The sequence below is a fragment of the Felis catus genome, chromosome A1 (assembly GCF_018350175.1).
Source record: "Felis catus isolate Fca126 chromosome A1, F.catus_Fca126_mat1.0, whole genome shotgun sequence".
Taxonomy (NCBI): domain Eukaryota; kingdom Metazoa; phylum Chordata; class Mammalia; order Carnivora; family Felidae; genus Felis; species Felis catus.
Window position 1 is genome coordinate 93,728,863 of NC_058368.1, and position 26,159 is coordinate 93,755,021.

Below are 26,159 nucleotides of genomic sequence, written 5' to 3' on the forward strand. Positions count from 1 at the left end.
AAAAAAAAAGCACACGTCAAAGTATTAACAAAAATGATCCAAAAATCTATTGCTAGCCCAGTCAATCTTGTTATATTTGGTCTCTGCTAGTCAAATGACTTACAGAACTCCCACCTCACACCAAATATAGAAACAGTCTCCTCAAAGACACCATAAATCTCTACTATGCTTGGCCAGGGCTCTCCACTGACCCCTGCGAGGACAGTTTATCAAACATGTGCCTTTGAGATTTTGCTTCTTTTTTCTTCTAGGGCTGACCAATCTCTTTCTAGTAAAGACATTTGTTTCTTCAGACATAAATTACATTTAAATTTTAATGGCCAATGAATCAATCTGCCCTTCACAATTATCTCTATATGGCTGTTCTGATTATACAAAGTATCTAAAAAGCAATGCTACTAACCTGATTTCCAGATTCTTGGTGGAAGAAAGAGGAGACGTGCATTTTACTGCAGCTCCCATATAGCAGCAATAATGATCTAAAATAGTCGATTTATCAACGTAACTCACCATACTTCTTCTAATGTAATTGATGGCTTTTTTCATATCCATGCCAGACCAGTTGTTGAGCATATAGCAAATGCAGGAAGCACAGTATACAAATCGCATGTCGTTTTCACTGCCTTCAGGGACTGCGCAGAAACTGGAAGTAATAACAGTATGACACACAATTACATGGCAGCAGAATTTATTTTTTTTATTTTCTTGCAGGGTGGGTGAGAAACACGGGCTTCATGTCTTTTGTCACAGAAAAACCTATTATTAAATACAGATTTAAAAACCATATACTACTTGTATTAAGTCAACAAATAGAACTAGTACTCGAAAAATATAAAATGATCTCTAAATCACCCTCTGCTCCCAAGTTCTGATTTCTGGGTAGCTTTCCACACTACCAGTTACTCCTTACCAGATGCTACCACTCAGAGTAAGTTTATTTGCTCCCTACCACAGTTGTGGCACGCTAATGTGAGAATGGGGGGAATGGAGCAGGTAAAACACAGGACCTACTGAATAGTAAGAAATTCCCAAACCCAAGTTTTGATGTGTGAAATTTCTTCCAAATGTATATATAGATAACCACTAACTGATCATATTGTGCTGTAATTCAATTTTTACCTATTCCATTAGTTTTAAGAGAAGTAACAGTCTGTGCCTGGTATCTATTTCTTTATTTATAAACAGGGATACAGTGGCAATAATCAAAGACTACACCGAAACTTGGAGGTATCAGTCACATATGCTGGCTGAGGTCAAGATTCAGTTTTGCAGTATTTCCAATTAATGATAAAATATCTTATGTGTCTACATTAGTCTTCCCCTTACCGAGAGGAGTGGTTTTTTTTTTCTTTAATTGTATTTATCATCATTTGCTTTGACAATAACCTTTATCTTTCAGTTAATGACACCAGTGTTTCAAGATTTTAAGTAAACTCTACACCAAATGTGGGGTCTGAACTCACAACTGGGAGGTCAAGAGTCACATGCTCCACTGACTGAGCCAGCCACATGCCTGAGGGAAGGTTTTTTGTTTTTTTTTTTAAGTCTAGAGAGAGAGAGAGAGAGACAGACAGAGACAGAGAGAGAGAGAGAGCATGCACGAGCAGGGGAAGGGCAGAAAGAGGGAGAGAGAGAATCCCTAGCAAGCTCCTCCATGCTGCCAGTGCAGAGCCTGATGTGGGGCTCAGCCTCACAAACGTGAGATCATGACCTGAGCTGAAACTAAGAGTCAGACGCTTAACCGACTGAGCCACCCAGGTGCTCCCCGAGAGCAGTGTTTTTAAACCTTGACAGGAAAATAGAGCTATTAATAGATGGAGCACTGACTTAACAATATAGCAGAATTTGTTTACAAAATCTCTTCGCTAAACAGGATCACTACTGCTTTGTCATTTCCTAGATTTGAAAACAATTTTCCCCTTAAAACTCTAGATATACCATACAAACCACCAAATATTAATAAATACACTAAGTTCTTTTTCTATCTTTTATAAATGTCATTGAAACCACTTACACTAGCATCTAATATTCAGCGTTCATCCCTTTCTCCCCCCAGTCACTATGTCTTAAGTAATAAAAGTTCAGACTAAATGTATGCTTACTTCAAAATATCCATTTTTTTCACCGAGAAGGTAAATTAAAATCCATCTTACAAATGAAACCATTCAACCACTTATTTATGAATCTATTTACTGTGTCACTTAAAAACAGAGAGGAAGAAAAGAGTTCTGCTAGTGTGATTTCTCTTTACTCACATAAAAAATCTTGGATCTTTTTTTTCTTTTTTTGATTAGGCATTTAACTTTATGTATGTACAGTGAACTTCAGGTGGTTCTAATATGGGTTTATGATAAACCCTAAAGTTCTAGTACAGTACTGTACCTATTTTTTACTTGTATAAAATTTTTCCAAGAAAGAAAGAGAGACAGAAAGAAAAGGGAAAAAAAAAAAATCAAAGAGTGACCCATACCTCCCATCTTCCAGCTGAAGAGCTCTCAAGCCCGCTAAGCAAGCTTCCTTATTTACTCGGCTTAGGTCATCTCCAAGAATAACTAAGCACGAAAGGCCAGTGTAGGTCATTGCTATGTGGCCACTATCATAAGGATGAGCTGTTCCAGGATTCTAAATTCAAAATAAACATAATGTTAATGAACTAGTAAACTGAAAACTTACTTATTAAGCAATCTAATGCAAGGTTTCAGGAACTAGGAAAATGCAATGTTTATACTGATTTGTACTGACACCTGATTGAAAAAGCAAACCTCCATTTTACATGACTCAATGTAAGTATAATCACATACTTTGCAGGCTACACAATTCTTAAACTTATCCTGCAAATCTAAAGCTTCAGGGAAGTAGTGCTTTTACACAAATAAACCAAATTATTTGAACTTCAAATGTCATCAACCATATCACTGATAACTTAAGTCTCAAGAAGTTAGAAAAGCATAGAGCTTTTCAAACAGAAACAATTTATGAAAGAAATAAAAATCCTTTTACTGTACAAATCCAAATTAAAAACCATAGTGACCACCATATAAAAATATTACAAAACAACACAGTTGAAAAACCTCATTCTGCTCCCATATACAATTTAATGAGTCTTTATAACATATTAGCGCTTAAAATAACAAAAAGCAAAGACCAGCAAATTGCTGAGGCGGAGCGGAGAAGTCTTACCAGGAAGCATTACCACGTTGTGTCGGATTTATTTTACCACTCTGACTGTTTCAACAAAAGATAACCACAGTTATCAAAGAACTCTTAAGCTACAAAATATGTGACTCATATAGGAAATCCTGTAAAGACCCTAGGCACTGGCACTGGCATTGATAAAATCTGGATTTAAAAAAAGTGTTTACTATGCCAAGTAACTTGATGTCCCACAATATACAAAGCATTCAGAGTTTTAGGGGGACCTGGGTGGCACACATGATTAAGTGTCCAACTCTTGAGCTCGGCTCAGGTCACAATCTCACAGTTTGTGAGTTTGAACCCCACGTCGGGCTCTGCACTGATGGTGCAGAAGCTGCTTGGGATTCTGTCTCTCCCTCTCTCTGCCTCCCTCCAGCTTGTGCTCTCTGTCAAAATAAATAAATAAACTTAAAAAAAAAAAACAAAAAAAAGCATTCAGAGTTTTACAATTAATTTCAAATAATCAGCTGATCCTATGAATCAGTCACTAAAAAAAAAAATATTTCACCAGAAAAATGTAAGATTTCACAATGTACTAATTTATGTAAGTTTAAGAATGTCTTAAGCGCTTTTTTTTTTTAATTGAAGTGTAGTTGACACACAACGAAGAACATTTTAATTTTGAAAGAATAAGAGTGTATTTTAAAATTCATCTCTCTCACTGGTTTCCCTTCTATCTCAGTTTAGGTTCATCAACAATTGCTCCAAATTCTAGAGTAACTGCTCAGCATATTGGAAAGCGAAAGTGAAGCTTGTACCAAGGTTCTGGTTCAAGCAGACTCCTCACCTACTATAATAAACGTTAACTTCGGGGCACCTGGGTGGCTCAGTCAGTTAAACCTCTGACTTTGCTCAGGTCACGATCTCATGGTTCATGAGTTCAAGCCCTGAGTCGGACTCTGTGCTGACAGCTCGGAGCCCGGAGCCTGCTTCAGATTCTGTGTCTACCTCTCTCTCTGTCCCTCCCCCACTGATGCGCGCTCGCTCTCTCTCTCTCTCCCTCCCTCCCTCCCTCTCTCTCTCTCTCTCTCTCAGAAATAAAAACATTAAAAACAAAATTTTAAAAAATTATAATAAATGTTAACTTCTACAACCGGTGAAATGCATCAAATCTTGGCTATACTACTCACTGGCCTGCTTCATTCCTCCTACTAGAATGTGGATATTAGTACCTACCTCATGGGGTTATTGTGAGGGTTAAATAAAGTTACTGTGATAAAGATGCTGGTTATCTTGGTGACGATGCAAGCACAAGGCAGATACCCAAAGGGCCAGTACTTCTTGGGAGTCATGAACTAGGGTCCCGGAACCACCAGGCAGGAAATCACATTATTTTTCTGCTCACTGACCTTCTGTGGTTCCTCACAGAACAAGTTTGCACAGTGTTCAAGACCTTCTATAATCTGACACCACCCTACCCATCCGGCCTTACGTCTACAATTCCTTATATGGTCTCACAAACAAGCCAAACAAATTTTCATCTTGCTAACACTTAGAATTCATTCTGAGTTCCTCCCTACAACTGAAACTCTGGTACTCCCAGCTATTCTATTCCACATTTGTAACAGCCTTCTTACAACTCCCACAGCCCATTTCATTTCTTGGTACTTAAAGTAAACACCTACTAGGTTAAAAGTACCAGGGGGAATCCAAACACAAATCAAATGTGGAGCTTAACCTTAAGGGCAGATCAAGTAATTACAATACGAAGTAGGACATAAAAGCGTCATGAGGGAGACAAAGTAACACAAAGCTTTAAATAAAGGATTCTTGTCTGTGCCAGAAGAGGAACTTGGAGGGTGGAGTGGAGAGGAGTGGAGAGGAGTGGAGAGGAGTGGAGAGGAGTGGAGAGGAGTGGAGAGGAGAGGCGAGGAGAGGCGAGGAGAGGCGAGGAGAGGCGAGGAGAGGCGAGGAGAGGCGAGGAGAGGCGAGGAGAGGCGAGGAGAGGCGAGGAGAGGCGAGGAGAGGCGAGGAGAGGCGAGGAGAGGCGAGGAGAGGCGAGGAGAGGAAAGGAGAGGAGGCTTCATAGGTAGAAGAAAAAGTAAAAGCAATGCAGAGAAACAAAATTCTGGGTATTTAGCATGTACTGGGGACAACACATAATTTAACAGACAATACAGAATTTGTGAAGGAAAACAGTGAGAAGAGTAGGCGGAGAGGCTCCATCAGTGTTTCCCGAAAAGTTCTCTATGGCCCTGGAAGGTCCTGGGGCATTTACCAGACAGGGTGGTTTGGTGAATTCGGAAGAAAAATTGCTGACACTACTGTATTTATGTACTGTGTCGGGAAATCCCATGTGCCTCTTCAGATTCTCGCCGACTCTGAGCCAACTGCTCCTGGGGGGCCTACGTGAGTCCACTGGAGTCTCCTGCTCCTTCCACCGCTCAAATTCAGACGAACACAACGTGGCATGGAGTGGGACCCAACCTCCCCCAGAAGATGCCAGGGGTCTAGGTGAATTAGGGCCAAAAAGAGGTTTCGGGAGACTCTGTAAACCAAAGCAAAAATGTTTTTGTGTTTTTAAATTTTATTCTTGTTATTTAAAAAAACGTGTTGGGGGTGGCGCCTGGGTGGCTTAGTTGGTTGAGCATCGGACTTCACCTCAGGTCACGATCTCGCAGTCTGTGAGTTCTAGCCCTGCACTGGGCTCTCTGCTGTCAGCGCGGAGCCCACCTCAGATCCTCCTCCCTTCCCCCTCTGCCCCTCCCCCACTTGCTTTCTTTTTCTCTCTCAAAAATAAATAAGCATTTAAAAATAAATAAATAAAATTGTCTTCGGAAGGGGGTACAGAAGGGGATGGTCTTTTACAAGTAATGTTATCAAAGTCCAGCTTTATTTCAATGAGGGCAGGTAAGCGTCTGAATAAGGTACGGCACTATAAAGCAGTTGTCATGACCACATGGCACGGCACCCAGAGAGCCTGTTCAATACGAGTAACGGGACAGCCATCTTCCTGAGGACCAGCATCAGCAGGAAAATATTACATGTACAGCAAAAAGGGAACAGATTTTGTGAATTCTTTGTTTTTAGATTCCTTGCTAAAAGCAGCGGGCACACGTGATTAGACACATCTTGGCAAATTCACATGACCTTGACACAGGCAAGGTGATTTACAGCCTAAGGCAGAGGAAGAAAGTTGAACCAGTGCCTCTATGAAAACATGCTGCCTTCTCCCAAATTACTGCTATTTATTCTAAAATTAGGAAGAGAGTATGAAAAAACAGGCAAAAGACAACCTGCCTATTGCCTCAAATTCATTGCTCTTCACGTGTCTTCAATCACTGCCTTGACAAGAGCTTTTTGTTTTATTCTTTAGAAACATGAGCCAAATGTAAAGTCCTTCACTAACACAGAAGTTCACTGGCTTCCTCGAGAGCAAGCACCAAGCACAGGAGAGCTGTATTTCCAATTCTCCAGGAAATCACCAGTAATTTTGACACACAAACAATAGGAGGAGAGACATAATACTTGTGACGGTAGCAAATTCTGCGTGCACACATACTGTGCATAGTTCCAGGAAGTAGGGTGGGTATCACTTTCCTTTAAGTAAAGGTCATAATACACATTAGTAGACAATATTTAGCTATAATGAAACACAGAAGCCTGGCTTCTGTGTCATTTCTTAGTTTTCTTTCTCACTAAAATCCATCTATCTCCCTCCTCCCTCCTCCCCACCCAGAAAGAACTCACCTTTGATGGGTTGAATGGAATACCCAGGTATGAAGAGCCTCGGAAACCACAGCGATTTAGATTGGATCCTAGAAAATAAAACCATGTACTTATTTAAAGTATATTTTATTTTTGAACAGACTCTAAAGCAGATCAATTATATATTCTTTCAGAAACTGAGTATTTTAGTACCAAAGCTTTGTCACTGTCTCCATTTTCATTCTAGCATGTGCCAGGTGTGTTCTCACTTTATGGGAATCTCACTTAATTTTCCAACCAGTCAGAGACAAAATAATGATTTCCTACCACATACCTTTAGTTTATAGCCTACCTTACTGCAGGCAAAATGCTTTCAAACCTTTTCTATACGATTATTTTTCATGTGATCAACATAATCAACCCCGTGTTAAAGAGCAGAAAACAGAAGCCCAGAGGTTAAGTGACATGTTCAAAGTAACAATCAGTTAATTACACATCTGGGTCTGGAATCCTAACTTCCCTTCCACTGCCTTTTTATTTTAACTTACTGCTTCTTTATATGTGAGCAAACTAAACATCTAAGATGCCCTAGTCACAAAAAAATGTATGTACTTTGTATTTTAAATTTAAAAAACTTTTTTTTTTTTTTATTAATTTTTGAGAGAGACAGAGAGAGCGAGCAGGCGAGAGAGAAAGGGAGAGAGAAAATCCCAAGCAGGCTCCGCACCGTCATCACGGAGCCTGATGTAGGATTCAAACTCACAAACCACGAGGGGCGCCTGGGTGGCGCAGTCGGTTAAGCGTCCGACTTCAGCCAGGTCACGATCTCGCGGTCCGTGAGTTCGAGCCCCGCGTCAGGCTCTGGGCTGATGGCTCAGAGCCTGGAGCCTGTTTCCGATTCTGTGTCTCCCTCTCTCTCTGCCCCTCCCCCGTTCATGCTCTGTCTCTCTCTGTCCCAAAAATAAATAAACGCTGAAAAAAAAAAATTAAAAAAAAAACAAAAAAAACAAACTCACAAACCACGAGATATGACCTGCGCAGAAACCAAGAGTCGGGTGCTTAACCGAATGAGCCACCCAGGCACCCCCCGCCCCATACTTTGTATTTTAGTATGGATAAACCTTTGTTCTGAGTCCAATGATCCACTCTACTTTGTTTTTTATTTTTTATTTTAGAGAGAGATTACGCACACATGCAAGTAGGTAAAGGGCGGGGTGGGGGGTAGGGAGAGAGAATGTGAAGCAGGCTCCATGCTCAGCTCAGAGCCCAACGTGGGGCTTGATCCCTGGAATTATGACCTGAGCTGAAATCGGGTCAACTGAACCACCAAGGCACCCCATCCACTCTGCTTTGAAGTACTAGGAACTTGAGAAAGAAAATAAGCTGGAAACGAAGTCACATCCATGAAAAGGGAGCCCTGTGCATTGGTGGTGGGAATATAAATTGGTACAGCCATTATGGAATACAGTATGGAGGTTCTTCAAAAAATTATACACAGAACTACTATATGATTCAGCAATGCCACCACTGGGTAGATTGCCAAAGGAAACAAAATCACCATTTCAAAGAGATATGTGCACCCCCATGATCGCTGCAACATAATTTGTAACAGCCAAGACATGGAAACAACCTAAGTGTCTATCAACAGAGGAGTGAAAAAATCTCTCTCTCACACACACACATACACACACACCCACTGGATGAGTGGATAAAGAAAATTTCACACACACACACACACACACACACACACACACACACACACACGCGTGCATATCCAGAATGTTAATCAGACATGAAAGAGCAAATTCTGCCTTTTGTGACATTATGGATGCCACATGCAATAAGTCAGAGAGAAACAAATATTGTATGTTCTCACTTACATGTGGAATTTAAAAAGGCTGAACCATGGAAACAGAGCAGAATGGTAGTTGACAGGAGCTGGGGGAAATGGTGAGATGTTAGTCAAAAGTACAAACGTCTACCTATAAGATGAGTAAGTTCTGGGGAGCTAATGCACAGGATGATGACTATAATTAATAGGACTGTGTTATACACTTGAAAGTTATTAGGAGAGATCTTAAATGTTGTCACCACACACTCACACAGGGTAATTATGTAAGGGGACTGTGGTAATCATTCTGCAATATATTCATGTATCAAACATCATGTTGTATACTTTACACTTACATGTGTTATATGTCAATACCTTTATGAAGCTGCAAAAAAAAACCTATAAATGAATAATTAGTTATACCCACAACAAGAAAATGGTTATGGGTTTGACTGCCATTAGAAAATCAGCATGACAGACACAGAAGATAGAAATGTAGTACCAGCAGACTGTACTGTATCATTAATAAAAAAAAAAACAAAAAAAAAACGTAGATTTATAAATACGTTCTGACGTGAGAAGCCAGTTTCATATCTCTTAGGACTGGAACATGACTAAATCATAGTAACTGTTTTTCACTCTATTTTTTCAACACAGGTACTCTATTCAGCTTTCTATCTCTCATAAACTTACAACAGTAACTTAAACATTAATTTCTTATACAATTTAGGGAACTTTATCCACTAAATTTAAAATTCTCCACTAACCACCTTACACCATTAACAAAAAAATCTGAAAAAGGGTATTACCTAATGGTGATGATATTAATGAACATAGTTCTCTTATCTCTGCTAAAGACTTTTAAATGACTAAGCCACTTAAGACTCGCCATTATACAGTAAGAGTCATAAAAAGGCTCAGACTCTGAATGGATAATGCTACATCTGAGAATTGACTCCAGGAACTTCCCATATGAGAAAGGTCGAATGCACAGAAACACCCAGGGCAGTAGTACACTGGTGAAAATTTAGAAGCAACACAGAAGTCCAAGAGGTTAAATATAATACTATATCTCATCAAAGGAACATGATACTGCTAATAATTAGGGAAAACTATGTAGCAACATGGAGAAATGATCAAGTTAAGAGAAAAGGTAGGATGCGAACATTTATGTGATTATGTTTACAATTAACCAAAGGATGCTTATCAACAAAGCCCAGAAAGGAATAAACAAAATAATATTGTGTGGAATGACAGGAGAGTGAATTCTGTTCTTTGTATCAGTCAGTGTTGCCATAACAAATTATCACAGAACTTATTAACTTGAAACCACACCCATTTGTTATCCGGCAGTTCTGTAAGTTCCAAAGTCCAAGATCAGCCTCACCAGGCAGGAATGGAGAGCCTCCAGGGGCTGCACTCTCTACTGGAGGCTCTGGGGGACAGTTGGCCCCAAGTTCCTTCTGCTCGTCCAGTGTGTGGGACTGAGTCTCCACATCCTTGATCACCGCCAGCTCGGGCCCTTGCCACTGATCACACCTGGGCCCCTGGACCCAAGCGTCTGCAACGGGGCTGAAATCTTTCTCCTGTCCTAGGGCCTCCCCTGTACATGGAACACCTACAGATCATCTCCCTATTTTGAGGTCAGCTGACCGGTAACCTTAACTTCATCTTCAAAGTCCATGGTGTTTAGTGTTTGAATAAGTACGGTACAGGAACTTAGGGGAGAGAGAGGGCGAGGGGGAACATCTTAATTCTAACACAGCTTCCAAACTCCAAACTGGGTGTAATGTTATACTTTTCTAAAAATAAATTGTCTTCACCAAGTCACAGATGTCTTTATCCCTTTATCACCACTTGTTTTAATCCCTCCTAATTGGGGGAGCGGCATGTCAAAGGTGTATTTTCCCTAGGCTTAATATTTCATCAGATGCTGAAATTATCTTAATTCCTGACATATTTTTTTTAATGTTTCTTTTTCTCTCTTATTTCCCCTTAGGAATGCCCTTTTAAAGATCATCCTTTTTTTTTTTTTTAAATGTTTATTTATTGGGGCGCCTGGGTGGCTCAGTCAGTTAAACATCTCTTAGTTTCAGCTCAGGTTACAATTGCATGGTTCCTGAGTTCGAGCCCCACATGGAGGTCCATGCTGTCAGTGCAGAGCCTGCTTGGGATTTTCTCTCTCTCTCTCTTCTCCTCTTCCTCTCTCCCTGCCCCTCCCCCGCTTGTGCCCGTGCATGCGCACTCTCTCTCTCAAAATAAAAACTTAAAAAATGTTTTTAAATGTTTATTTATTGGGGGTGGGGCAGAGAGAGAGGGAGAGAATCTCAAGCAGGCTCGGCAGAGTCAGTGCAGAGCTGGATGCGGGGCTCAATCTCACAAAAAATAAGCCTTAAAAAAAAACGGGGGTTGGGGGAGAAAGTTGTGCATCCCTGTTTCAGGTCTGAGTATATACTTCACTTAGGAAGCCTACCTTGAGCCCCCTCCTAAAAGGGTCCTGCCTCAATGTTGATGGCTGCTGAATGCTGCTCAATGAAGGCTGGGGTGGCTGTGTCAATTTCTTAAAATAAAACAATGTCTCCTGAATGCCTGACTCTTCCTATCAGGCTCTGCAGCATTTTACCCATAGTAGAACTGCTTTCAAAATTCAATCTTCTCTAAGAGACTAGAAATCAATTATATATAAATCTTCAGGTACCTCTGAATTATAAGGCAAAGGTTTACATTCAAACTTAACAAAAAATTTTTTTAAATGTTTATTTATTTAACATAGAGAGAGAGAAAAAGAGCAGACACGCATGGGAAGGGGCGGAGAGAGAGGGGGACAGAGGATCCAAAGCAGCGTGGACGCTGATAGCAGCGAGCCCGATGTGGGGCTTGAACTCACCAACCGTGACATCATCCATGACCTGAGCCCAAGTCAGAGGCTTAATCAACTGAGGCAACCAGGTGCTCCTACATTCAAACTTGTTAAAAGTTCTGCAGTGAAGTCATAATCAAAAACCAAAAAAACAAAACAAAACAAAAAAACCAAAAAACAAAAATTCAATCCTCTCAATTCCTGCCACCACTTTATCACCTAGGTTTATGTAATATTCTAAATCCTGTGTTTTTGAGGTGCCTGGCTGGCTCAGTCAGTAGAGCATGTGACTCTTGATCTTGGGGTTGTGAGTTCAAGCCCCATGTTGGGTGTAGAGACTACTTCAAAATAAAATCTTTAAAAAATAGTAATAGATCCTGTGCTGCCATTTCAACAATCTTCATAGCACTTTCACCAGGGGTAGATTCCATCTCAAGAAACCACTTTTTTTGCTCATCCATAAGGAGCAACTCCTCATCCGTTCAAGTTTTACCATGAGATTGCAGGAATTCGGTCACATCTTCAGGCTCCACTTCTAGCTCTCCTGATGTTTCCACTACATCTGCAGGGAATTCCTCCACTGAAGTCTAGGACCCCTCTAGGTCATCCATGAGAGTTGGAATTAACTTCTTCCAAACTCCTGTGAATGTATTTTGACCTCTTCCCAAGAAACACAGATGGTCTTTGTGGCATCTAGACTGGGGAATCATTTCCAGAAGGTTTTTATTTTATTTTACCTAGATCCATCAGGGAAATCCCTACTTACGGCAGCTACAGCCTTACAATGCATTTCAATAAGACCTGAAAGTCAAAATGACTCATTGACCCCTGAGCTGCAGAATGGATGCTGTGTTAGCAGGCATGAAAACAACATTCATCTCATTGTACATCTTCATCTGAGCTCTTGGGTGACCAAGTACACTGTCAATGAGCAATAATATTTTGAAGGAAATCTTTTCTGAGCAGTTCTCAACAGCGAGCCTAACATATTCAGTAAACCATGTTGTAAACAGATGTGCTGTCATCCAGTCTTTGTTGTTCCATTTATAGAGCACAGGCAGAGTAGAGTTAGCAGAATTGAGGGCCCTAGGATTTTCAGAAATGGTAAATGAGGGCCACCTGGATGGCTCAGGGGGGCTAAGTGTCCGACTCATGCTTTTGGCTCAAGTCATGATCTCCCAGTTAGTGAGTTCAAGCTTCACACTGGGCTTTGAGTTGACAGCAGAGATTCTGCTTGGGATTCTTGGTCTCCCTCTCTCTCTCAAACATAAATAAATAAACATTTAAAAAAGAGAGAGAGAGAAATGGTAAACGAGCACTGGCTTCTACTGAAAGTCACCAACTAGAAAGCTAGGCACTGACTTTTCTCTAGCTGGGAAAGTCATAGGTGGTATTTTCTTCTAGAAGAAGGCTGTTTTGTCTACACTGAACATTTTTTTAGTGTAGCCACCTTCATGAATTATCTTAGTGAAATCTTCTGGATAACTTGCTGCAGTATCTGTATCAGCACCTGCTGCTGCACCTGGTACTTTTATGTTACAAAAATGGCTTCTTTCCTTAAACCTCACGAAGCAACGTCTGCTGGCTTCAAACTTCTCTTCTGCAGCTTCCTCACCTCCCAGACTTCATAGAAATGAAGGGAGTCTTGCTCTGGATTAGGTTTTGACTTAAGGAAATGTTGTGGCTGAGAACTTTCACCACCAGCAATAAGGTCGCTGTGCTCTCTATTCATTTATGTGTTCAGTGGAGCAGCACTTTTTAAGTTTTATTTTTACTTAATTAATCTCTAGACCCAACATGAAGCTCAAACTCACGACCCTGATACCAAGAGTGGCATGCTCTTCCGACTGAGCCAGCCAGGTACCCCCGGGGTAGCACTTTTAATTTCCTTCAAGAACTCTTCCTCTGCACTCACAACTTGACTGACTGGCACAAGAGATCTAGCTTTTGGCCCGCTAGGCTTTTGACATGCCTTCCTCACCAAGCTTAATCATTTCTAGCTTATGATTTAAAGTGACAGATGTGCAAGCTCTTTCCTTTCATTTGAAGGCTGAGAGGCCATTGTAGGGTTCCTAACTGGCCTAATTTCAATATTGTTGTGTCTCAGGGACTCAGGAGGCCTGAAGAGAGGGATGAGGAGGAACGGCCAGTCAGTGGAGCAGTCACAACACACACATTTAGCAGTTAAGTGCGCCATCTTATATGGGCACAGGTTGTCGCGCCCCAAAACAATCTGAATAGTAACGTCAAAGATCACTGATCACGCATCACCATAATGCATGTAACAAAAAAGTCTGAAACACCGCGAAAATTACCCAAATGTGGAACAGAGACACAAAATAAGCAAACGCTGTTGGAAAAATGGCATCAATAGACTTGCATGACACAGGGATGCCACAAACTTTCAATCCGTAAAAAATGCAGTATCTGCAAAACACAGTAAACTGAAGTGCAATAAAATGAAGGAACGCCTGTTAGCGTTTAAAAAAATGTTTCTGAATGAAATATCATTTCCTTACTGGTAAATAACTAAACGGCATTTTTATTTCCTCATTTCTATGTTGTTAGCTTATTTACATCAATAACTTTTCTGAAAAGGCAGCAAAAATACTGATGTTCAAAAATATCACCTAAGGTTAGGAGATGATGGCATGGACACGTGGCATCAAACTCAAGATCCTATTCCTACTAGTCCTGTGTTCCACAGGCAAGTAACAATCTCTCTGAGCTAGTTCTATTTCTGAGAGAGGAACAGTAATGTACTGCAAGCAGTATTTTGCAGGGTTCTTACGAGGGTTAAAGGACACGTTATGCGTACCACAGTGACCAAGGCACAATAAACAGTAACCACTTCAAGTCAATTCATTAGATTTAAACAAAAGTGAAGAGGAAAGTAACAGAAGCTTTCCTCTGAAACTGATTTTCTCTAAAATAAAAACACCTGCCTCCCCTCCATTTTCAAAAGAGTGCACACTGAAAAGAAGGCACTGGGCAATCCTTTCTGGTTCTTGTCAAGATGTGCTTGCTATTGTGCTTTCGTTTATAATTCTAGTAAGCTTACCTATTCATGATAATTATTAAGTATAAACATGCAATTAATTCCAAATTTACAACTGGATGCATATTTAGGATAGTTTAAGCTTCCTTGGAGGTTATTAGACAGCGCCATCTAGTGCTCCTATTCAGTAGTAGCAGAATAAACTGGAAGTGTGGTTCAGGTCCCAGAAGAATCAAATGCATAATTTGAAAAAACACAGTACATGCCTCTTGGGTCCTAAGTCAGGTCCACATCAGAACCATCTGAGTGGGGCATGGACACTCATGTATATTAAAAGAAAAACAATCCCTGTTTGATATACAATTAGAATTGAGAACCACTGATGTGGTGAATGTATCCTCCACTATCACAGAGCCACAGTCAAACTAGTTTACTTTGTTACGTGGAAGCTGGTTTAGACAGCAATACATCATAAAAATCCAGGTTACTACAGAAAAATGAAATTGGGTACATGGGAAGAAAAAGAGAATCAGCAAAAATGGGAGTATGTACAGGGATATAATATGCATGTGTGTTTATATGGGAACATGTAGAGGGATGTGCTTATTAGAGAATGTGTTTAGCTGTCTATGGCAAGGGAAAACAATCCTTTGGTCTTTATTTTTTGTGTCTGCACGTGAAAGACAATCATTAAGCTACAAAGCTGACTTCTTGATGATTGGAGCATCTCTCAGTTTAAAACAGGGTTTTAGGGGTGCCTGGGTAGCTCAGGTGGTTAAATGCCCGACTCTTGATTTCAGCCCAGGTCATGATCTCACGTAGAGCCTGCTTAAGATCTTAAGATTCTCTCCCTCTGTCCCTCCTCCACTGGCACGCACTCTCTCTTAAAAGAAAATAAAAAAACTTTTTTCATGTTTGTTTATTTTTGAGAGAGACAAAGTGCAAGGAGGGGAGGGGCAGAGAGAGAAGAGACAGATCTGAAGCAGGCTCCAGGCTCTGAGCTGTCAGCACAGAGCCCAATGTGGGACTCAAACTCACGAACGGTGAGATCATGACCTGAGCCGACATCGAAAGCTTAACCAACTGAGCTACCCAGGCACCCCCCCCAAATATTTTAATTACTTTTTTAATGCTTATTTGGGGGGGGGGTAGAGAGAGAGAGAGGGAGACACAGAATCTGAAGCAGGCTCCAGGCTCTGGGCTGTCAGCACAGAGCCTGACATGGGGCTGGAACCCACAAGCCTTGAGGTCATGATCTGAGCTGAAATCAGAAGCTTAACCAACTAAGCCACCCAGGCGCCCCCCAAAATAAAATCTTTAAATCTTAGGGTTTTACTATTAAGCTCATAATAAACACCAACTATATGTCAAACATTATAAAGGCAATATGTTTGGGTATTCTTTAAACAAAACAGTTATAAATCTATAAAATGTAAAACCTCAATGGCAGTTTAAAAAGATTTTAGTCACTGAAGCTGCTTTTCATAAGAAAGCAGCATATTACCCACTCTTCTAAGAGAAAATTTTATTGTGACATAGAAATTCATTAAAAATTATATTTAGGTACTTCTTATATTAGGTTGTTCTAATAAAGAACAACTCTTGGGTTACAATCTTCATGCTATTAATAGTGGCCATGCTAGTTAAATATAATTTAAAACCTGATTTGGTCATGTTCTCAATTTTCTCGTCCCCATTTTTTTTAAATATATTTTTAAAGTTTATTCATTTATTTTTAGAGACAGAGCAAGCAGGGGAGGGACAGAGAGAGGGAGACAGAGAAACCCATGTAGGCTCTGCACCCTCAACAAAGAGCCTGATGTTGGGCTCAAACTCAGGAACCATGAGATCATGATCTGGGCCAAGGGTGGATGCTTAACCGAGCCACCCAGGCACCCCTCTAATTCCCATTTTAACCACTAGGTTTTTGCACTAAGCCAACAACTCTAGTGAGGAACGTGGCAATTTTTTTATGTACAAATGGATGTGTACATTTTATTAGCACAGAAATAATTCCTCAGAGGTCTCAAGAAACACGTGCAAGGTGAACAAAATATTCTAGAGCCTACAAAATGGGTTTGTAGATCTATTCTCTAAATTTCACAGATAAGTTTCAGAGTCAGACCTAGGCCAACTACAGAAAAGGCATCCAACAAATGGATGTTTCATCCAACCAAACAGTAAATGGAGAATTCAGACTTGCAGCTGGATTGTGAACAGATGTGTGGTGTGGCCTACCAGACACACAGTGAGGGACACTGGACATTTGGGCACATCACCACTGCAGGGCTATCTTTGCAAAAAATATACTTTTTTTAAGGTTTATGTATTTTGATAGAGACAGAGAGATAAACAGAGACAGAGACAGACACAGACAGAACACCAGCAGGGAAGTGGCAGAGAGAGAAGGAGACAGATAATCTGAAGCAGGCTCTGCACTGGCAGCGTGGAGCCCAATGCAGGGCTCCAACTCGCAAACCATGAGATCATGAGATGAGTTAAAACCAGGTAGACACTTAACTTACTGAGCCACCCAGGTGTCCCAATCTTTGCAAAAAATTCTTGACCTACAATGCTTCCAAAACCTTCTTTTTTTTTTTTTTTAATTTTTTTTTTCAACATTTATTTATTTTTTGGGACAGAGAGAGACAGAGCATGAATGGGGGAGGGGCAGAGAGAGAGGGAGATACAGAATCGGAAACAGGCTCCAGGCTCTGAGCCATCAGCCCAGAGCCTGACGCGGGGCTCGAACTCATGGACCGCGAGATCGTGACCTGGCTGAAGTCGGACGCTTAACTGACTGCGCCACCCAGGCGCCCCCCAAAACAGACATTCTATATAATTTTTTCAATGTACAATATGCTCAGTTGAGCCACATGAGAACTATACTTACACTTGTGAGCATGTTATCAAACAAAGGCAGCAATGGATTGAAAAATCTAAACGAAATTCTCAACAGAAAAACACACACACGATACACAGAGCATCTATTGTACGGAATCAGTACTGGAAATATACAGTAATGGGAATATCAAAGGACTGCAAAACAGAAAACTGTGCTCTAAATTTTCCTCTAGCATTAACTAGTTATACATTATTGTGGACAAATTATTAATCCCTTTGGATCTTAACATCCTCATTTGTAAAATGACGGACTATAATATTCTTTGCTTTGTTCCAGCTGTGCCCTTAATGAGAAAAGGGAATACACAACAGCCAGACTAATCCTTTTTTAAATTAAAAAAATAATTTACTTATTTTGGGGAGAGTGCAAGTTGGGGAGGGGCAAACAGAGGGGGACAGAGGATCTGAAGTAGGCTCTGCGTTGACAGGCTGACACCAGTGTGCCCAATGTGGGGCGCAAACTCACAAACCACAAGATCATGACCTGAGCTGAAGTCAGATGCTCAAGCAACTGAGCTACCCAGGTGCCCCTTTAATTTTTTTTTTTTTTTTTTACTGTTTATTTATTTTAGAGAGAGAATGAGAGAGAATGAGAGAGAATGAGAGAGAGAGAGAGAGAGAGAGAGAGAGAGAGAGAGAAATAGACAGAATCCGAAGCAGGCTACAGGTACAGGCTCTGAGCTGTCCGTACAGAGCCCGACACGGCGCTCAAATTCAGCAATTGTGAGATCATGACCTGAGCCCAAGTTGGATGCTTAACTGACTGAGCCAGCGAGACACCCCTCCCTTGTGTTTCTTAAACACTTCTGGAGGTTGATGAGAAGGGCTCCAAATCTCCAATGGTGTGACCACACACTTAGACTGACATACCATTAGGGTCTTTACAACCCCAGAGTTAAGTGGAAAGCCAGGGTTAATTCTGATTAAATATTCACAATGCACTTAAGGGCCACACATGATGGTCTCCACTAGGGACCTACATACTTCACTAGCAGAGCAGCATGGGGACTTGGGAGTCAGAAGCCTGGGATTTCAGTCTGACTCTATCACTTAATATTTCTGTGTGGCCTCGGGCAGGTCTCCTCATCACTCTGCTTCTCATTTTCCATTATAAAATTTTAATTAACATATAGCATCATTTCTGCAATAGCAAAATATCAGTATCGGTACATAACCATACAACCTTAAGTTTAGTTTTTTATTTTTGTTGTGTTTTGAAGAGGTTAAAGCTTTTCCTAACTTGAATTTTTAAATATAGAAACATGATAAACACTTAAACAGTGCAGATATATAGAATAAAATGAAAGTACTACCTAATCCTGCCATCCTCCCATGTCTGTTTCCATCTACCTCCCCCCTACAAAGATTTTCTATATACCCTTACAGAGTTTTTCCTATACATTTTTAATCAAAGACTTTTATTAAAACATCTGAGTACATGTTGGCATATATAATTTAACCACAGAAGAACATTTTCAAATCAGTATGTATATACCTAGATCTACCTCAATCATTTGGCTACTGTGTACTATTCTTGGTAGACCATAGTTGATTTAACTGTTCCACTTTTTTTTTTTAATGTTTTTGTATTTAGTTTGAAGATCGAGCATGAGTGGGGGAAGGGCAGAGAGAAAGGGAGACACAGAATGGTAAGCAGGCTTCAGGCTGAGCTGTCAGCACAGAGCCCGACAAGGGGCTTGAGCTCGTGAACTGCCACCATCAGTGACCTGAGCCAAAGTCGAACACTTAACCAACTAAGCCACCCAGGCACCCCTTAACTGATTCACTTTTGTGAACACTGATTCCCCCTCTAATTTGTCAGTGAGATGAACAACGCAGAAAAATATTCCACAGAGGTTTTTGTGCACACATAGTAGTTTTCTGAGGTTAGTAACAACAAATTGCCACCAATCTAGAGGCTTTCAACAACAAAAAGTATTCTCTCACAGCTCTGGAACCCAGAAGTCCAAAATCAAGGTGTTGGTAGGGCTGGTTCCTTCTGGAGGCTCTGAGGGAAAGTCCATTCTGGCTTCTCTCTTAGCTTCTGGCAGCTCTGGGCAATCCCAGCAGTCCCGCGTACTAACCAGCACTCTAATCTCCGCCTCCGCCCCGGCGCCACCTTCCCCCTGCGTCTTCAATCTCCCTCTTCCTTCTCCTATAAGGACACCACTCACCAATCTGGAGATCTTTACCTTAATTACACCTGTGAAGGCCCCTATTCCAACTAAGGTCATATTCTGAGGTTCTGATCGGACATAACTTTTGGGGCCATTAATCAACCCACGACCACACACACAAGAATATGTCAGTTGTATAAAAAATTATACTGCTAAAATACCTCTCAAAAGGTTACAATGATTTTCATTTCCACCAAAATGATACTAACGTGCTCTTTCCCCTGATTCTTGCCAACTTTTAAAACTTCGGGCTAAATCTATGTGATAAAAAAAATACTGCAATACTGTTTCTACTGCATCTCCCTGACTTTTCTAGTAAGGTTAATCCTGTATTTACTGTCTTCTTTTGAGAACCTCCTATTCTTAAATTTTGTCATTTTCTACGCGCTGATGTGTCATTTTCTTCTCAATCTTTTAAGAATTCTTCACAGCCTGGATATTAATATTTTATAATATATGTTGCCACAATTTCCAAGCCTGTCACTTATTCAACCTTATCTTTTACTGCATAACATTTAAAAGTATTTATTTAATCAAATTTACCAAGTTATTCTTTTACGGTCCTGGGCTTTTAACATTTTTAGATTTTTAAGCAGGACAAATATAGACAGATGAGTAACGGACAGCACATTCTACTCTGTCTGCAAATAAATGCCTTATGAATGAGAAAATATTTGAGGAGCCAGAGGAGGCTTAAATTAGGTGTTCTAAGACGCAATTTCCAACAAGCAATTCTCAGAACGCCAGCCATTCATTCAACCCAACTGAATATAGCTCAATATAATCAACTCTGACACTACTCAGACACAGCATCAGATTCCACAGGCTGAGGGCTCAGTCCTACTGGACTGCAAACCGCCCCGAACCCACCCCCAACTTCGGACATCGTCAGCCCAGCTAGCTGTGCTTCTGACCCACTGGCTATGCACTGGAGGTTCCCACGAGGCCCTCTCCTTAGGTACAATTATTGTGCCAGCTCACAGAACTCAAACGAAACACGTTATTAACAGTAAAAGGATGTAACTCACAAACAGCCAAATGGAAGAGGTGCAGAGGGCAAGGTATGGGGATGGGACGCAGAGTTTCCCTGCCCTCTGCCCTCTCCAGGAGCACCACCCTCCCAGCATCTCCACGTGTTCAACAACCAGGAAGCTCTCTGAACCCCGTCCTTTTGAGTTTTTATGTAGGCTACGTTTTTTGGACAAGAACTATTAAATTGAAGCTGGCAATTGCTTCAACCTCCCTGGAGGTCAGGGGGTGGGACTGAAAGTGCCAACCCTCTAATCACTGCTTAGAGGCCAGCAGCCCCCATCCTTAGGTGCTTTCCAGAACCTCATTAACATAACAAAAGACAACTTTAACCCCTCCAAAGGCTTAAGAAATGCTAAGGGTTTTGGAAGCGGTGAGAGAGGGGCTGTGGATGAAGACAAAACATACACGTCTCATAAATCACAATATCACAATGCTGCAGACCCAACGTGAAAATACGGAGAAGAGGAACAGTAAAGTTGGAGGAGGTATGGGTGATTTAATTAATAGTCCAACAACTCCTGATGCACAAGAATGCCTTAGACACTGAAAGAGAAGAAATGTAAGACAGACACATTCTCTGCCCTCCAGAAGTTTACAATTTGGACACAAGCAAAAACATTTTAAGCGGTGGTTAAGCAACTACAAATGAAAAAAAAAAATTAGCAAACCAATGAAATCCGTGTAGTTGACAATACGAAGGGAAGTAAGAATTCTGATGGGTCTCAGATGGTGAGTACCAATCAGGATTCAAAAAAATTTTTTTAAACCTTTATCAAACTAAAATAAACATAAGAAAAGTGCACTATCATAATCAAACAACTCAATCAACTGTGCCAAGTAAAGTCATCCACATAACCAGCACTCATAAGTCCGCGATGGCACCCTAGAAGCCCCTCCTACTTCGCTCCTACTTTCCCTTCGAACTTCCTTCCTTCACTCCCCGAAAGGTCAGACTGGTTTTGTCTAATTTTGTACTTTGTGTAAAGAGAATAAGACACTAGGTACTTTTTTTTCCCCCAAAAAAACCTGTCTGTGACATTCATCAAAAGTTTTGCATATAGTTAGAGACTGTTCTTTTCCGTTACCATACGGTATTCCATTGTGTGAATATTTTAATACACCACTTATCGATTATACCAGTGATGGGTAGTTTCTGTGGTGCCTACATCTGGACTCTTGTGAAACACTACTATGAACATTCTCATGTGCATCCTGTGGTGAACACGTTTTCACTTCTGTGGGCTGTGTACTAGGGAACACAAGCCCCGTGTCAGGGACCACACAGATGTGCAGCGCTATTAAGTACCACCCGACAGTTTCCAAAGGATGGGCACAACCCCTCCAGCACTGTGTGGGAGCTCCAGGTGCGCTGCACTTTCCCGACAACTGCTATTCGCCACCTCTTCCACGTTAGCCCTTCTAGTGAATCTGCGGCAATTGCAATTATTACGAATGATATGAGAGTTCAGATAATAGCAAATCGCTCACAACAGAGCAGACTTTAGAAAGACATATGCAGGTTTTAATTAAACTAACTGCACACAAAAAAAGAGTTCACTGACTTGCTTAGTCACATACCCAAGGAATAACAAAACGATACATGTAAAGTCCACGTTTAAGAGTGTAAAAGTGGGGCACCTGGGTGGCTCAGTCGGTTAAGTGTCCGACTTCGGCTGAGTTCATGATCTTGCAGTTTGTGAATTCAAACCCCATGTCGGGCTCTGTGCCGAGCCTGCTTCGGATTCTGTGTCTGCCTCCCTTCTCTACCCCTCCTTGGCTCACGATCTTTCTCAAAATAAACAAATGTTAAAAAAAAAAAAAAAAAAGAACATAAAAGCAGCAGTCAATTATTCTATGGCCACTGCTCTTCCACTGGGAGAAGAATTAACCAGTTATTTTAACCACTCTCTAAACTGCATTAAAAAAAGAAAAGAATATGGGTATTAATGGGTATTAGGCTGTTGTAAAAAAAACTTACAATAAAATGGTAGAAGAAAGTACATGTATTTTAAGAGAAGACAATCACGGAGCCAGCAAAGAGTGCTCAAGAGTGGGGAGAAATATGAAGACAAGACAGAAAGTAGAAGACAAGGTGAATAAACGTTCTGGTGACTAAAACCTGTACAAAAGAGTTCTCTCACTAAAATCTTAAGATACATACTTTTCTATAGTATAGAAGCAATGGCTATTTTATTTCAGGAAAATGAATATCAGTAAATGTTTTCTAAAAATAATATAAAATGTTCAGCAAAAATGTACAAAACAGCTTTTCTGTGACTCACTCTGTACAATTTCACATGTGCACTATGTGAGATACATCCCCTTAAGAAACTACAGCATAAAATTTAATCAGGACGGGTATTTTCAGTAAACAATAAAACATCAGAATCTATAATAATACTACATCTGATACTTATTTATTTTTATTAAAACAATTTTTTTAGGTTTATTTATTTTGAGAGAGACTGAACATGAGCAGGGGTGAGGTAGAGAGAGAGAGAGAGAGAGAGAGAGAGAGAGAGAGAGAGAGAGAGGTGAGAGAGAATCCCAAGCAGGCTCCGTGCTGTCAGTGTGGAGTCTGAAATGGAGCTCCATCCCACAAACCAGGAGATTATGACCCAAGCCGAAATCGAGTCAGATGCTGAACTGAGCCACCCAGACGTCCCTAATACTTAACTTTAAAGGTTTTTTTTAAAAATCCCGGACTCACACTAGTAAAAAAAACCCCAAAATAAATTACTTCAATTTTTCAGGTGTCTAGCACCGTGACCTCACGTCAGTCCCCAAGCTCCTAGAGGGTGAGCAGCGCATCCTGTAATTTATCACAGCCTCTGTCCACAGGCTCAGCAGGACATTCAATAAATCCTACTCAACTCACCAACATGCTTGAATGTGTAACCACTGACCAGTATAGCATATATGCTGCTTCATGCAGCTGGTGAAAGGTGATCGGGTATTTCCGTAAGACAAACCTAGTTCAAAATGCTTAATCATTTTTAAACAACAATCTGTAAACAGGCACAGATTTTAGAAATTATATAAACACAAGCATTACAAAATTCAAGAACAATAAAGTAGAAAGACATAAACTATGCCTAAGAGCATCTGCTAACAGAGCAAACCTCTTTCTAAACTTTCAGTTTATTATTTCCTTAGAGTTTATCTAGGTTGGGACCTTTGTACACATTTACTCCAACCAATGAAGCACATGGTTAATTTATAAATGTTGACTCTTAAGAGCCAACTGAGTGATGACCATGCTAAAAAAACAAACAAACAAACAAACAAAAAACTGTGTCATTTCCTGGGAGTTTATCTGCTTCTCTTTTCAAGGTTCGAATCTCTAACATTTATAACTTATATCAATGTTAGGTATGAAGAGTGAACAATAGGGTATCTAAAACGTGTGTGCATTTAGTTGATCGGGTAATATATAAATTTTGAAAATTAATGTAACTGGTCAGAATTGATCAAGCTTAAGAAGCATCATAAAAAGGACTGGAGTGCTAGTAAGAGGTCTAAGAAACCGTTAAGGAAAGGCTCATGAAACATGAAACGTTAAGAGGGAAAACCACAGGGAGACTGAAATGAAACTTTGTGACAGAAGACAGTTCACTGAGAAGAAAAAAAGAAATGGCTGGGAATGAAAAATAGAGCAAACGCTACCAAACTAACCAAACATAAACACCACATACAAAGCATCCACAGGCAGTCATCAACGTGGAGGCGCAGAACACAATATGCGGCTGTAACTGCCAATCTCTAATCCTAGACAACCGCCAACTGTTCTCTCGAGAGATTAATGGTCAGACTACTTTTTATTTCATTTTTTTAAGTAATCTCTACCCCCACCGTGGGGCTCAAACTCACGACCCCAAGGATCCAGAGTCGCACGATCCACCTACTGCCAGCCAGGCGCCCCCATGACTAGACCTCTCAAGTTCTGTGCTGGAACAGAATAGGAGGGCAGCATGCAAGCAAAAACATGGCTGAACAAAACGTGGTAAGAGTTTACGAATAAATACTGCGATTTGCTAGTCCAACACACGTTATGCCGAGTACAACTAGCTAGTCATACTAAAAATAAAATGCTAAAAACTCACTCACTGTCTTCTGTGGGAAGGACCTGCAGGGAGTAAATCCACTCTATTATATCATCTTTGTTCACCACATCTAAGGAGTCCAACATATCCAGCCCGGAGAGAGCAAAAAATGCAATTGTCAACCTAAAAGAAAAAAAAACAAAGAAACAAACGTAAAATTCCATCATAACTGTCTAAACACTGAAGTTTTTCTTGTTCAGAAAAATAAAGTCTTTCTGATTTTAAAATTAATTCAAACAGTACTCTCATTTTGCAAAAGCCAAAAAGTCATATTTATTCTTATAATTTAATAATACCAATCAAATCTTTGTTTCATTTGTAAAAAGGAGCGTTTGGGGGTAAAAAAAAAAAAAACAAAACACACAGTCATACACATTTGAAACTCATCAGCAACCTGAAGGCTAATGTAGGTTAAAAAAAGGAATTCCCTGCACCCAATTAGTACAAGTCCAAAAGGTGGAAAACATAGAGAACACCAATTTCCACTTACTTGCCAAGAAAACAGCTACACTTAGAGTGGGTGCTTAATTCTTAAGGAAGGTTAGAATAAACCCATCTGTATTCAAACTTGTTTACAAATAATGTAACTGGACAAAACTTAAACTGAATTTTGGGAAATAAGGAACACTTTAAAAAATACATATGCATTTCAACTTCATTTTCCCAGAGAGGATTCTTCAATGGAATGAAAAACTGTAAGGCAACACATTCCCTTCCAAGATTGCATACTAAATGAGAAATGTAAACTCTGTGTTTTCATTTAAAACCAGTACTTAAGTGATTACTTTTTACATAAAGAGTTTGTTATATATAATTCTTTTCAGGCTAAGATACATTCTATACTGTTTTCTGAACATGGTTATCTTTTTTTTTTTTTTAATTTAAGTAATCTCTACACCCCACATAGGGCTTGAACTCAGCCCTGGGATCAAGAGTTGCATGCTCTATATTGACTGAGCCAGCCAGGCACCCCTGAACATGGTTATCACATTTCTATATTCTAACAGTTCCTATGACTAATACTAAACAATTAATACTTTAAATCATCTGGTCCAAAATCTTACAGCAAAGCCACCTGACACATTCTGCAACCTTTTCAAAAAAGATTCCAAAAGAGAAATAAGCCCTAATACCCTCATTGTGTATAACAAATTAACTTCTTTCTCATGCATCTAGAAAAATATTACCAACTTAAGAAAAATAAGAAAACAGTCACTCTTTCTTTAAATTTTTTTTTAACCATGTAATTCTCTCTCTGACCCCTGGATGAAAAAGGCTAGCATACATTAGATAACAGGAGGAAACACACCAAAGAGTAATTCCAACCAAAGCTTAAGGGCAAAACCTAAAACTGATAAGATATTGTTACACTTAAGAACAAAGATTTGGGGAAAGTTACATTATTGAGAGA

At 40.2% G+C, this 26,159-nt stretch overlaps 1 protein-coding gene across 1 annotated transcript in view; it reads right to left on the minus strand.

Annotated features, from left to right (window-relative positions):
• Positions 1-26,159, minus strand: part of PGGT1B (protein geranylgeranyltransferase type I subunit beta) — a 62,955-nt gene that overhangs the window by 29,254 nt on the left and 7,542 nt on the right. Inside the window, exons 2-5 of the mRNA XM_003980663.4 lie at positions 24,753-24,871; positions 6,886-6,953; positions 2,471-2,622; positions 511-643 (exon numbers count right to left, since the gene is read on the minus strand). Of these exons, the coding sequence (XP_003980712.1) occupies positions 511-643; positions 2,471-2,622; positions 6,886-6,953; positions 24,753-24,871 (472 nt within the window). The remainder of the gene's footprint in view (positions 1-510; positions 644-2,470; positions 2,623-6,885; positions 6,954-24,752; positions 24,872-26,159) is intronic.